This window comes from Pituophis catenifer, unplaced genomic scaffold, assembly GCF_029215685.1.
Source record: "Pituophis catenifer annectens isolate HBS135680 unplaced genomic scaffold, rPitCat1.0.hap2 SCAF_7, whole genome shotgun sequence".
NCBI classification, from domain to species: Eukaryota; Metazoa; Chordata; class Lepidosauria; order Squamata; family Colubridae; genus Pituophis; species Pituophis catenifer.
In genome coordinates this window covers 10,272,294-10,286,891 of record NW_027256887.1, presented here as the reverse complement: position 1 = coordinate 10,286,891, position 14,598 = coordinate 10,272,294, and the positions used below count along the sequence as shown (strand labels likewise).

Genomic DNA, 14,598 nt, shown 5'->3' with positions numbered 1-14,598 from the left:
TATCATAGTCAGTTTGGGTTGCAGTCTGAGGTGGCTAAAATACAATTCATTCAAAAGTGCCTGAAGGGAGAGAAAGGTTTAATACTCAATCAGTGTATATATGTTTATTAACCATTCAGAAAAAAGAATACGTTCTTGCCAATAGCTATTTTCTGAATGATCCTTTAATGCTATTGGTTACTGACTGTCTGGTCGGTTTTATTTCCCTTAATCCAGGGGTGAAATCTACTTACCTTCCCTACCGGTCCGGAAGTGCATATACGTGTCATCATCGTGTCCAATTTTTGACCCTCTGCGCATGCGCAAAGCATGCACAGAGGGTCAAAAATGAGTTACTTCCTGGTTAAAACCAGGAAGTAATGACATTCAGGCGGGTAGGTGGAGCCTCGCGCCACCGCCACTACCGGTTTGCGCGAACCGGACACAACTGGCAGGATTTTACCACTGCCTTAATCTTCATGTTTCTCAGATCCTTCTTTCATGCTTAGATTTCTTAAGTATCCTAAAGCACCCTGCAGAAAAACTGGTATCATAATATATTCATTAAACTGCAAGATGTCACAAAATACTAACTGCATAGCTATTTTTTTTTTATTTTTTTTTTTTGGGCAAACTCAAAGAGATTTGTGGCATCTCTAAGACGAATTTTCTGTGCTGGCAGTTTTGGTGAGATCAGAGTGAAAAGAAGCTGTTTAATTTGGTCAGGTACAAATTCCTGTGCGCCAAGAGAAGAAAATCAAATTGAATCAACGCACATTGAATTTGAAAGTGCATTTTGCATGGAAATCCTGGAAGTAAATTCTTGAAAATTAAAGTATGTAATTCATCATAACACTCGTGAGATGGTTGGAAGGCTTTGTGAAAGCAAATCGAAGACTAGTGTTCAGGTTAATGACCGAAGAAACAGAAGCTAAGCAAAATCCACTAGTCATTTTTAAAAAATATGAATAGAAATAAAGTAGCAGCCTTAAAAATATTTTTGCTACGTGGCTACATTTAGAAAAAGTGGCTTTTTAGTGAAAGTTGTCATTCTGGATCTCTTCCAAAAATCGCTCTCTGTATTCTTAACCAACAGAGTTCTTTTCTTTATTCCAGTATGTGACTTGGAAGAACGACCAAAGTCTCGGGGGCCTTGAAGGAACCTTTTCAAAACTACAGGCTGCAGATCCTAACTTTGGTAAGCAGGCTTTTAGGCAGGGGTGAGCTTCAAAAAATTTAGCAAGCGGTTCTCTGCCCGGTTGCTGGGTGGGCATGACCATGGTGGGCGTGCCCTAGTTGGTTGATTTAATTGGATGGTTGCTTGCCTGCCTAAAGACTTGAAAAACCCTGTTCCTTCTTGATAGTCATGGGCAATGTGATTGCCAACGGTTTGGTCCTGATCGGCACTGGGACTTCGGTGCGGCTGGACAAGAAACTGGATGATGCCATCAAGACCATAGTGTCACTTTCACACACTCAGCCCTTGAGTGAGCGGGAGAAAATGCACGTGTCTGCCCTGGAGCTCTTCGCTCGTGGGTAAGTTGTTCCTTGGGTGAATTGCGTTTTGCATTTGTGGTCAAATCTAGGTCTGTAGACGTCCATTGAACAAGTAGCTTCTTTCTGAGGTCTCCGTTGCAAAGGGAGACACTGTGCAATCTCTTCCCCCTTTGGGGTGGATTTCTGGTTGGGGGTTTTTGTACTCCATTAATGTTTGCCTTTGAAGGATAAGAGCTTGGCCATATCTGTGCACTGAGATCTGTTGTTTTGAACTTAAACTTCTGCTTTCCAAACAAACCTGGGTCAGGCAGTTTCTCCAGATGGTGAGCTGGGCTAAACTTGGCAAATGGGAATGTTTTGAAGTTCAACTCTTTCTCTGAAAAATTCCATCTGAAATGGTCTCTCTACACGTCATCCTTAGTGAAGCGTGCAAACCAGCGTCTGCATTTCTTACGTCGAATAAAGAGAGCACATCTTTCTCCTTCTGTCCTGGCCACTTTTTACAGAGGCACGATTGAGAGCGTTTTAACAAACTGCATCACCGTTTGGTTTGGTGATAGCAGTGCCTCAGATAGAAAGTCCACAAAGAGAGTGGTAAGGACAGCCGAGAAGATTATAGGAAGCTCAGTTCCCGTTATTCAGGATATCGCTTGTAGGAGCTATACGCTTAGAGCTGAAAGCATTGTTAGAGACCCCACACACCCACTTCACGGTCTGTTTCTGTTGCTCCCCTCCCCTGTTTCTGTTGGTCCTCGTAAATTGAGGACTACCTATACTTACAGCCTTGCGTGAATACTAATTTGTAAACTTTTCTCCCCTGCAGGCAAATCAACCAAGCCTGTGATACATGGGAAAAAATCCTAGAGAGCAATCCAACTGACATGCTGGCCCTAAAATTTGCCCATGATGGCTATTTTTATTTGGGATCCAAGGCTCAAATGAGAGACTCAATTGCCCGAGTTTATCCTTATTGGACTCCAGATATTCCTCTTAGTAGGTAAGGCCATTTTGTTTTTCTGATGCAAAATTGTTTCCTCGGTTTTAAAAAATAATTAAGGCTGAGATATATCCTACTTCTTGTTGTGGCCCGCCAGCAGCCAGCAGAGCTGGCAGCAGATTAGGACAGTGAGGGAGGTTGGGGAGGAACATGGGCCAGTCCTGGAGTCTGGGGAAGGCTCTGAAGAGGGCTCTGCATCAGAGGCAGAGAGGGGGCCAGGACCATCTGATAGTTATCAGCTGCCTTCAGAGTCAGACATCAGTGAGGCAGACGAACAGCTGGAGCCTGTTCCCAGTGTGCGCATGCGCAGAGCTGCCAGACAAAGGGAACAGCTAAGGAACAAGGGTCGACTTGGGAGTAAGGCCACAGGTGGACGATGAATGGCCCTTCCCAGAGGGAATAAAAGAGGAGCAAAAGGGGAGGGGAGTTTGCAGGAGACAATTAGTTTGCTTAATTGGCTTGTGACGCTCCAAGACTCCTTGCCAAGTTTTGAAGATATCGGCCTGGCAGCTCTCCAAGCCAGATAAGGTCTGTGACTGTAAATACACCCTTGAAAGACTTTGCTGGATGTGAATGAGAGAAATTCACAGTAACTGAATAAAAAGGGATCTTTGTCGGGACAAGAAGTCTGCTTCATGCTCTTGGGAAGCCTAGGTCAGAACACTTCTTAAACATAGAGTGCAAAAGCGAATCAGTAGAATTCCCTTTTAGAGCCAAAACATTATTCTAGCTCCATGTCTTCCCCAACCTATTATTTTTCCACTAGTATAACACAAATGTTCCGGTGTGAAGGGTTTCTATTCACAGTTCAAGCTTGTCTTCCTGCTGCTCTCCATTCTACCATTTTCGTTCCTCCCTGCTTTTTCTCGCGTTTCTCCTCCCACATTGGTACAAGCCCCAGTGTACCAATGGTTGTGACATCATCAACACCACTGTTTGATGTGACATCACAACACCCACCGTTTGTGTTGTGTTACACCGTTTGTGTTGTGTGACACCGTTTGCCTTCCCAAAAATGCCCTTCAGACCAAAGTATTCCAATTTCCCCCCCTTAACAGGGGTGTGTGTGTGTGTGTGTGTGTGTGTGTGAACAACCACAATGGAAGATTAAAGAATTGGGGAGAAGATCTGAGAAAGAATGGAATGAACCAGGATTCCATTAGGAAACCTGCGATGAAACACAGAAAATAATCCCATCTGTTCAGCATTCCTGCTTGATGAATATATTGGCCATGTTAAATTAATCCATGTTCAGACAGGACACGGACCCTAAACGGACGGTGGCCCAGATTCACATATCTTTTTAAAGGACAAAGAGTATAGAATACAGAGTAACAGAGTTGGAAGGGACCTTGGAGGTCTTCTAGTCCAACCCACTGTTGTGGTTCGCCAGCAGCCTGCAGAGCTGGCAGCGGATAGTGATGAGGCTGAAGAAGAACATGGGCCAGTCCTGGAGGCTGGGGAAGGCCTGGATGAGGGCTCTGCGTCGGAGGCAGAGATGGGGCCAGGGCCATCGGGGAGTGATGTGCGGACTCCGGAGCCTCCAGAGGCTGACAGCAGAGAGGCAGAGGAACAGGAGGAGCCTGTTCCTAGTGCATGTATGAGAAGAACAGAAGGCAAGAACAGCTAAAGCAAAGAGGACGACTTGGGAGTAAGGCCAAGAGATGATTGGCCCCTCCTATAAGGCTTAAAAGACCAGCAACGGCTCTTGGGCTCTTTGTCGGGAAACAATGTTGATAGTCTTGCTGCACTTATCTCTTGTCGACGTCTTCTGCTTTTGAACTTTTGCCAAAAGAAGCCTTTGGCAGTTTGCCTAATTATACCAAGGTTGGTGATTAGACTGAAGAATTTGTGTTATGAAGAGTTTGTTTTAATTTAGTTTGAACTACACTGAGAATGAGTTAATTCTCAGCTGTTCTAATAAAGTCTGTTTGTTTTGGAACTGTTTGCATCGATTACTACCTACTTGGGCCTGGGTCACAACACCCGCGTAGAGACTTGTCCTGCTGCCTTCCTGCCATCCCCAACCTCAAGGACATTTTAAAGGCTCACTGGTCACCTTCAGCAGACTGCAGATTCAGCCCCAGATATATATATATATATATATATTATTGAATTTCTATACCGCCCTACTCCCGAAGGACTCAGGGCGGTGCACAGCCATGAAATAAAACACATAGATATACAAAATTTAAAATCGAATAAAATGAATTAAATAAATTTGGCTGAATTAATACCCATAATTTAAGATACCCATATTTTAAAATACATTAAAAATTTAAAATTTACACTTAAAAGGGAGAAGATTTAGGCGAGGCCAGCTTGATGAAATAAAAGCGTCTTCAACTCGCGGCGGAAGGTGCGCAGATCCGGAATCCTCCGTATCTCTGGGGGGAGCTCATTCCAGATCGTCGGTGCCCCCACAGAGAAGGCTCTCCCCCTAGGGGCCGACAGCCGACATTGTTTGGCCGACGGCACCTGGAGGAGCCCCTCTCTGTGGGAGCGTACTGGTCGGTGGGAGGCTGTTGATGGTAGTAGGCGGTCCCGTAAGTAACCAGGTCCCAAGCCATGGAGCGCTTTAAAGGTGGTAACCAGAACCTTGAAGCGCACCCGGAAGACCACCGGGAGCCAGTGCAGCTCGCGCAGGAGAGGTGTTACATGGGAGCTCCATGTTGCTCCCATAACCACCCGTGCGGCCGCACTCTGCGCCAGTTGGAGCCTCCGGGTGCACCTCAAGGGGAGCCCCATGTAGAGAGCATTACAATAGTCCAGACGAGAGGTGACGAGGGCATGAGTGACTGTGCGTAACGAGTCCCGATCTAGAAAGGGACGCAACTGGCGAATCAGGCGAACCTGATGAAAAATCCTCCCGGTCACGGCCGTCAAGTGCTCTTCTAAAGACAGCCGTGAGTCCAGGAGGACGCCCAAGTTACGAGCCCTTTCCGTGGGGGCCAATGATTCGCCCGCAATAGCCAGCGATGGCGCCAGCTGACTATATCGGGATGTCGGAAACCACAGCCACTCGGTCTTGGATGGGTTGAGCCTGAGCCCGTTTCTCCCCATCCAGATCCGTACGGCCTCCAGGCACTGGGACATCACTTCAAGGGCATCGTTGGGGTGGTCCGGGGTGGAGATGTACAGCTGGGTGTCATCAGCGTACAGATGGTACTTCATCCCGAAACCGCGGATGATCTCGCCCAGCGGCTTTACATAAATGTTGAACAGAAGGGGCGAGAGAACCGATCCCTGCGGTACCCCACATATAAGGGGCCTCGGGGTCGATCTCTGCCCCCCTGTCAACACAGACTGCGACCGGTCAGAGAGAAAGGAGGAGAACCACTGTAAAACGGTGCCTCCCACCCCCAACCCTTCCAGCCGGTGCAGGGAGACAGGAGACATGCCATGGGCCCTCAAGATAAACCCCAAAATTACGATATTGTGTGGAGTTGCTTAACTTGATCTGGTTTGGGGAATTCAGTGACCTCTAACCCGAAACCAGATTGACTTGGTCCGTCAATGAAGGTCAGGAATATTGCCTTGAAGAGGCATATCAAAGCGCTGCTGATTAACTTTTTTTTTTTTTTTAGCTACATTAAAGGCATGTACGCCTTCGGCTTGGTCGAAACCAATTTCTATGACCGTGGTGAGAAGCTGGCCTATGAGGTAACTGAAAGAAGAAGCAGACCTGTGCAAATGAAAAATCTTAGCCTTCATTTCTTGACAGAGAAGTTGAGTGAGAGAGAAAAAAATCAGAAGAGACTAATAATATCTCTCTGAGCAGGGGTGCTATTCAGCAGGTTCTGGAGAACTGGTAGCGGAAATTTTGAGTAGTTTGGAGAACCGGCAAATTCCACCTCTGGCTGGCCCCCGAGTGGGGTGGGAATGGAGATTTTGCAATATCCTTCCCTCAGGAGTGGGGAGGGAATGGGGATTTTGCAGTATCCTTCCCCTGGAATGGGGTGGGAATGGAGATTTTGCAGTATCCTTCCCCTGCCACTCCCACTAAGTCACACCACGCCCACCAAGCCACACCCACAGAACCAGTAGTAAAAAAATTTGGATTTCACCACTGTCTCTGAGCCACACGTTTTATTCAAAGGCTGAAGTTTCCATAAATTCCATCCTCGGGTGCAGAAAAAGCTTCAGCCTTTAAATAAAATTTGTTGTAAGGGGCATTATCAGAGGTGGTATTCAGCCAGTTCGGACCAGTTCGGGTGAACTCGTAGTGGTGACCTGTGGGTGCCCACCCGCCTGGGCGCAATCCTGTCCTATATTGCTGTGTTTTTGATGCGTGGACGGCGCACATGAGCGAATTGCTGTGTTGTTTGATGTTGCACTCATGCATGGACGGCGTGCGTGAGTGAATTGACGTGTTTTGTGATGCCACACGCATGTGCGGACGGCACGTGCGTAAGCGAAGCAAGCTCACATTTCCGGTGCTGGGCGAACCGGTTGCTACAGTATGTGAAGCCTCTGGGCACTATCAAATCTTCTCTGATTTTTTTTTGCCACCCTGGATGCGTGAGAGTGGCTCTTGGTGGCAGATGCAACTGTGTTAATTTCATTTTTTTTAAAAAAAAGATTGTAATTTTATTATAACATATATATAACATTCACATAACATACAACATATACATTTCTTAACTCTTTTAAACATTGTTTCTTCGTGGTTTTCTTTCTGTTATTTTATTTTTCTTCCCCTATATCTTCATTTTTTTCTTTTTTTCTTTTTTTCCCCCCATTGTCCTTCCCTCCAAAAAATATGTTTTTTTAGCTTTAACAGTCTTAACTTTATACATTTCTCTACAATTATTATATACATATTTTCATTATATCTTTAATGTTATACATTTCTATATTCCTGTTGTATCAATACATTTGTTATGTATATATTTTATACTTCTAATTTTCTCCCCTGATATTTATTATTCTTTATTTCTCGCCTTAAGTCATTTATACCATTTATTCCATATTCTATAATAATCTGTCTCTTCTTTTTCTTTAATTTCTTCAGTTAATCTACCAATCTCAGCACATTCTAAAATCTTATCTATCAATTCTTCCTCAGTTGGAGTTCTTTCCTGTTTCTAATTTTTTGCATATACTATTCGTGCTGCTGTTAAGATGTGTAGCATCAAGTATTTTATTTCCTTAGAATATGGTCTTGTAACTTGCGACTGTGTTAATTTCCTAAGAGCTCAACAGAGGAGATTCCTTTCAGATTTCCAAAATGGTGGTTGCTACCCAGATTTTTGCTCCCAGAAGCAAAGAGGAGACAGAACTCACACTCTTAACTCTGATCTCTGGCCAAAGGAGTGTCTGAGCATTACGTTTTCTTGTCTAACTAGAGCATTTCAACTCCCTCTGTAGAAAATAAATCTACTGCAGCATTTACAGGAATGTTATGATCCCAATGGGGACAGGAAGAAACATCCTAAAAACTGACCAAGTGGAAGAAGGATAAAAGCTTTAATGACTTTTGCTTCTTCTGTTTGAGGTTCTGCTGCTGAGTCCAAACTTAATTGTTCTCCTTGGGAGGAGGATGAGTCTTCAGAAGTCCTCCAGGTGTACTTCTGTACAGCAGCAGAAGTACTGTACTACACTTCTGTGTAGTACCAGAAGTACTACACCTGTACTGCAGATTGCATTTGGGAACCTCCAGAGGGGACACGGTGGCTCAATGGCTAAGACACTGAGCTTGTCGATCAAAAGGTCGGCAGTTCAGCAGTTCAAATCTCTAGTGCCGCATAACGGGGCAAGCTCCCATTACTTGTCCCAGCTTCTGCCAACCTAGCAGTATGAAAGCAGGTAAAAAATGCAAGTAGAAAAATAGGGGCCACCTTTGGTGGGAAGGTAACAGAGTTCCGTGCGCCTTTGGCGTTTAATCATGCCGGCCACATGCAATAATGGGATTCAAATCCCAGCGCTACCAGTTCACTATCGGTAGCGCGTGGGTGTGCATGCTTGCTTTGCATGCGCAGAGCGTTTTTGATGATGTCTGGGCGGGTGGGCAGAGCCTCCCATCACCGCCACTACTGGTTCGCCCAAACTGGGGTGAACCGGAAGCAACCCATCACTGGTCACATGACCACGGAGACGTCTTCGGACAGCGCTGGCTCTTCGGCTTTGAAACAGAGATGGGCACCGCTTCCTAGAGTTGGGAATGACTAGCACATATGTGCGAGGGGAATCTTTACCTTTAGAGAGAACATGCACTGAGTTGGGCCTCTTGCTGAGCTGGATCTTCTGAAGTCTCCAGCTTCATTTCTTCCAGGATCCCTGAAGAACTCATGTCTTCTGAACTTTTTTGCTCACATATTAGCCATCCTGGTGTAAAAGAATGTAGAGATTGGTCTCTGGCATAGAGAAGCAGTGAACAAGTTTAAAGGGGCTTTTGCAATAGACTTGCACAAAATGTTACATAGTCATAAGAAAGGGGGAAGTACGAGAACGAAACTGGAAAGAACCTCATCTTAATTTTGTTGAGTAAGAGATGGGACAGAAGGAAACTCAGACAGGGTTCAAGATAGGGGTGATATTCACTTACCTTCGCTATTGGTTTGTAAATGTGAGCCCATGCGCCACCTCCACGCATGCACAGAGCATCAAAAATGGGATGTGATGACGTCCAGCTGAGTGGGTGGAGCCTCCCACAGCTGCCGCTACCAGTTCGCCAGAACCGGATAGAACTGGCTGAATACCACCACTGGTTCAAGATTTATGTTAGCACTGTGAAGTAGTCCAGGTTAAGAAACACACACAAGGATTTGAGCAATGCTTTTTTATTGTAATAAAGCAGGATAACCGAATCTTGAAAGCTTGGCCGAATTCTATTCTGTCCCATTTTAACACTTAAACAAATTCAAGATGGTGTTTTTGTGAATTTCTCTTTTGTGCTTCTGTCTTTCTCAGGATTTGTGGTCTTTCCTGCAACTCTCCCCTTAATGCCTCCTTCATCCCCCAAACCCAGCTCTATCCCTCCTTTACACCTCACTCATTTGAATGTGGGTTTGGGGCAGGGGTGAAATGTAAAATTTGTTACTACCGGTTCTGTGGGCGTGGCTTGGTGGGGTGTGTGTGTAATGTGATTGGGTGGGCATGGCCAACTTTTTTTTTAAATTTTAACTTTTCAAAGCATTTTTTCTGCAAATGCAAAAAAATGCTTTGAAAAGTCTCTGCTGATCAGGAACACAGCTGGGATCGTCAGAGAGACTTTTAAAGCATTTTTTTCTGCAACCTCTTCCGGGGAAAAGGGGGTTTAAAAAATGCTTTGAAAAGACTCTGAGATCCCAGCTGAGCTGCACGATCATCAGAAGCTTTTTTTAAAACTTTTAAAAGCATTTTTTCGGCAGAAGAAGTTGTAGAAAAAATGCTTTTAAAAGTTTAAAAAAAAGCCTCTGATGATCGTGTAGCTCAGCTGGGCATGGGGGGGGGGGGCGCGCAGGGATTTTTGCTACCGGTTCTCCGAACCACCCACCGCAGGGCCGGATTTAGATGAAAAGAGGCCCTAGGCTATTCCACTTATGAAGCCCTTTCACCTATAGTGAAAGTGTAATTTTAATTTTGCTAACAATTTGAATGTAGGCCCCTCTTGATCTTGAGGCCCTAAACTGAAGCCTAGTTAGCCTATAGGAAAATCCGGCCCTGACCCGCCGCCATCACTACCGGATCGGGCGATCCAGTCCGAACTGGGAGCATTTCACCTCTGGTTTGGGGTTCTCTACCATATTACTCATGGAAATCTAACCAAGTCTTACAGTATGTGAAGCTCTCCTCGTAATGCGATGACAGCTTCATTAGAATGCATAATTTTCTTTTCCCTGCATTCTTCAATTAGGCTTTAGCCATCAATCAGAGAGATGCTTGGTCTGTCCACGCTTTGGCTCACGTGAATGAAATGAAAGCGGATATAAAGAGTGGGCTGGCATTTATGAAGCAAACGGAAAACAACTGGAAGGTAACTGTCTACTTATCTGTTTTTTTCTAAAATGGCCGCCAGCTTCATCTTAGCCTGAAGGGCTTGTGGCACTTTTTTGGCACGTGTCACATTGCGTGGCAATAGTGGTTCCTTATAGGGTGCCTACAGGTTGGTCAGAAGAGTCAATATGGTGAGTGAAGCATTGACCCTGCTTTATGTGCATGTGGAGAGCTGTTTCAAGGGTCCTTGTAGATCATTAGCGGATTTTGAATGCTTTTATCAATATCTTAGATTTCTGTGGCACTTTAGAGGCTCGATTTATTATTGGGGCCTTGCGTGTGATCAGTTTTGCTATCCCTGGATAGTTCACAGGAGACAGATTAGGAAACCAAAATAAGCAAGGAAATGAAATGGTCCATGTTTGGTGATCCATCGTGCAAGCAGCTAAAGCAGGGCTGTGAAACTCAAGGCCCGCGGACCGGATGTGGTCCACGGGACGCTTAGATCTGGCTTGTGGGACTGCCCCCCTGCTCCATTTTTGCTGGCAGAGGGCTGCAGGAGGCTATTGTGGCCAAAAACAGCCCAAAACTGTGCGCGACCCCCCCAGGGCTTTGTTTTCGCTGGCAAAGAGCTGCAGGAGGCTGTCGTGGCCAAAAACAGGGCCCAGGGGGGCCATGCGCGGCCCCACAGAGCTCCGTTTTTACTGGCAGAGGGAGGGCTAGCAAAACAACCTAAAAACAAAACAAAAAGAGAAATGTTTCCTCTTTTGCATTTGAGCATGCAAGGAGGGACAGGAAAGGAGAAAGGGAAAGAGGAAAGACAAAGAAAAAAAAGGGAAGATGGGAAGAGAGCAAGGAAGGAAAAAGAAGGAAAGATGGGAAGGAAGAAAAAAGGAGAATGAAGAGGGAAGGAAGGAAAGGAAGGAAGGAAGGAAGGAAGGAAGGAAGGAAGGAAGGAAGGAAGGAAGGAAGGAAGATTATAATGAGAGGGAGAGAGCGTCTGATGGAAGTCCTGCCTTAGCACTTGGCGCTCCTGGCACGAGTGACATTGAACTGGCCACACCTACCCTGGCCACACCCACCCCGCCCCCCTGCCCCCGAGGTCAAACACAACCCTGATGCGGCCCTCAATGAAATAGAGTTTGACACCCCTGAGCCGGGGGTGGGTTTCAGTTACCTTTGCTACTGGATTGCTCGTGCGTGCGCCCCATCTGCACATGTGCAGAAGCTTTTGCGCATGCGCAGATTGTATTTGATGACATGTGGGGGGGGTGGGCGAAGCCTCCCACCACTGCCGCTACCGGTTCGCCCGAACCGGGGCGAAAGGATTGGTGGTGAGCAAACGCTCCATTCAGATCTTGTCACTATCGCTACATTGGTGGCAGGTCTTGGCCAAGTGACTGTTTGCTTAACTCCATCCTTCAGGTATATGGAAGTTGAAATCCTGATCTATCGTAGCAGACTGTTCTGAGAATGAATATTGCCACAGGGGCTGTCAGCAACAGGAGAGGGATGGGGGTGGGGGGGGGAATGTTTCACATCTGGAACATCAGCATACAAGACCAAACTCTTTGGCCTTGGGTTGATCATCCTGGCATTTCTCTAATGATAGTTTCCGATAATGTGATTTTGGAGGGTGTTTTTTTTCTGGTTACACCAGAATAAGTTTCTAGCTTATAATGATCATGCTTTTTCTATTCTAGGACAGTGATATGCTTGCTTGCCACAATTACTGGCATTGGGCTTTATACTTTATTGAAAAGGTAAGTGGATTCTTCCACCACTATCTATCCTTTCAGAAGGGGTCAAATGCAGTGGTGGGTTTCAAACTTTTTTACTACCGGTTCTGTGGGCGTGGCATGGCTTGGTGGGTGTGTCTTGGTGAGCGTGGCAGGGGAAGGATACGGTAAAATCTCCATTTCCTCCTGATCAGATGGGACTTGGGAGGCAGAGAATAGATGGGGGCAGGGCCAGTCAGAATTTTTATTACCGGTTCTCCGAACTACTCAAAATTTCCGCTACCGATTCTTCAGAACTGGTCAGACCCTGCTGAAACCCACCTCTGGTCAAATGCATATGGAAAGTGAAAATTTGGCATTCCAAATGTGTTTTTTTTTTTTTTTCAAGTGGCAACTAGACGTCCTTGTTTTTCTTTGAAGACGTTTCGCTTCTCATCCAAGAAGCTTCCTCAGCTCTGAAGAAGCTTCTTGGATGAGAAGCGAAACATCTTCAAAGAAAAACAAGAAAGTAAAGTTGCCTGTTGAAGAAAAAAAAAACTACTTTTGGAACAACCATGACCTGGATGTCTGAGAATCTCCATACACATTTAGAAAGTTGGCATTGTCACCGAGCAGTAGAAATAGAACAAGATGTTAATCAGGCCCTTTGGTGAAAGTATATCTTGCTCTAGATGGGCAACTGGGATGGAATTGGGGCCATTCGCCAGCAGTTAAAAGTCAAAAGTTGCGTTACGATCATGAGGGTCAACCATGGATTTTGCTTTGATAACAAAATGACCTTGGGGCAGATGTGGCATCCAGTTTGTGTGTGTTTTTGCTGAGTGTGGTGTAGTATTTCTAGTGGGATGATGGGACCTGTTGCACACGTATGGCTATTTCTGTTGTGACCCAGGCCCAAGTAGGTAGTATTAGACGCAAACAGTTCCAAAACAAACAGACTTTATTAGAACAGCTGAGAATTAACTCATTCTCAGGGTAGTCCAAACTAAATTAAAACAAATTCTTCTTAACACAAATTCTTCAGTCTAATCACCAACCTTGGTATAATTAGGCAAACTGCCAAAGGCTTCTCTTGGCAAAAGTTCAGAAGCACAAGATGCCGACCAGAGATAAATGCAGCAAGACAAGAACAAGTCTATCAGGGTTATTTTCCAACAAAGAGCCCAAGAGCTGTTGCTGGTCTTTTAAGCCTTATGGGAGGGGCCAATCATCTCCTGGCCTTACTCCCGAGTTGTCCTCTTTGCTTTAGCTGCTCTTGCCTTCTGACAGCTCTTCTCATGCGTGCACTAGGAACAGGCTCCTCTTGTTCATCTGCCTCTCTACTGTCAGTCTCTGGAGGCTCTGGAGTCCGCACCTCACTCCCCGATGGCTTCAGACACAGAGCCCTCATCCGGGCCTTCCCCAGCCTCCAGGACTGACCCATGTTCTTTCTCAGCCTTATCGCTGTCCGACTCCGCTGCCAGCTCCTCAGGCTGCTGGCGGACCACAACAATTTCCTGAAGCTGATGGTGGCAGTGATTTTAGCAACCACAGTGCAAGGAAGAGTCACATTAAAGGGCTGGACCAAGAAAATCTTCTTCCCTTGGCTAGTTTGGCTAGTCTAGAGAAAAGAAGGACTAGGGATGACATGATAGCAGTGTTCCAGTATTTGAGAGGTTGCCACAAAAAGGAAGGGGGTCAACCAGAGGTGGGATTCTACCGGTTCAGACCGGTTCGGGCGAACCGGTAACTCCAACGATCAGCTGGGAGTGAACCAGTTCGCTCCGACAATCAGTTGGGCCCACAGTGAGGACAATTAGCCAGTGGCACTGCTTGCCTCCAGAAGTTGTGTATGCTTCATCACTGGAGGTTTTTAAGAAGAGACTGTCACTTGTCTGAAATGGTATAGGGTCTCCTGATTGAGCATGGGGTAGGACTAGAAGACCTCCAAGATCCCTTCCAGCTCTATTCTGATTGATTGATTGGCCAGAAATGTGGTTTTTACAAATCATTGTTTGTTGGGCTTTTTATATTATCCAGTTTCTTTTGGATCCCAGCGCACAGTAATTGCAAATTGGACAACAGGTTACTTGGCTTTGAACCTGAGATATTACAATTCTGATGACTTTTTTTCCTTCTTCTTCCTCCTTGTTCATATTATGATGCCTGCAGGGCGATTATGAGGCTGCTTTGACAATTTATGATACCCACGTAAGTACTAGATTTCTTGCTTTAATTGTATGCTTATCAGTTGCGCCTCAAGCAGTGAGTTTACTTCCTGTGAAATAACTACATTTCTGTACTAAGTAAAACTGGATTTGCAAATTGAGCATGCCAATATGATTTACATAATACGTGCCCCTTCTTTTTAAACAATATATAGCAATAGCAATCGCACTTAGATTTATATACCGCTTCATAGTGCTTTACAGCCCTCTCTAAGCGGTTTACAGAGTCAGCCTATTGCCCCCAACAATCTGGGTCCTCATT

General features: G+C 45.5%; 1 protein-coding gene across 1 annotated transcript in view; it reads left to right on the top strand.

Annotated features, from left to right (window-relative positions):
- Positions 1–14,598, top strand: part of TTC38 (tetratricopeptide repeat domain 38) — a 31,108-nt gene that overhangs the window by 8,763 nt on the left and 7,747 nt on the right. The window contains exons 3-9 of the mRNA XM_070946819.1: positions 1,096–1,177; positions 1,344–1,515; positions 2,300–2,473; positions 6,061–6,136; positions 10,311–10,430; positions 12,094–12,153; positions 14,281–14,319. Coding sequence (XP_070802920.1) covers positions 1,096–1,177; positions 1,344–1,515; positions 2,300–2,473; positions 6,061–6,136; positions 10,311–10,430; positions 12,094–12,153; positions 14,281–14,319 — 723 coding nt within the window. The remainder of the gene's footprint in view (positions 1–1,095; positions 1,178–1,343; positions 1,516–2,299; positions 2,474–6,060; positions 6,137–10,310; positions 10,431–12,093; positions 12,154–14,280; positions 14,320–14,598) is intronic.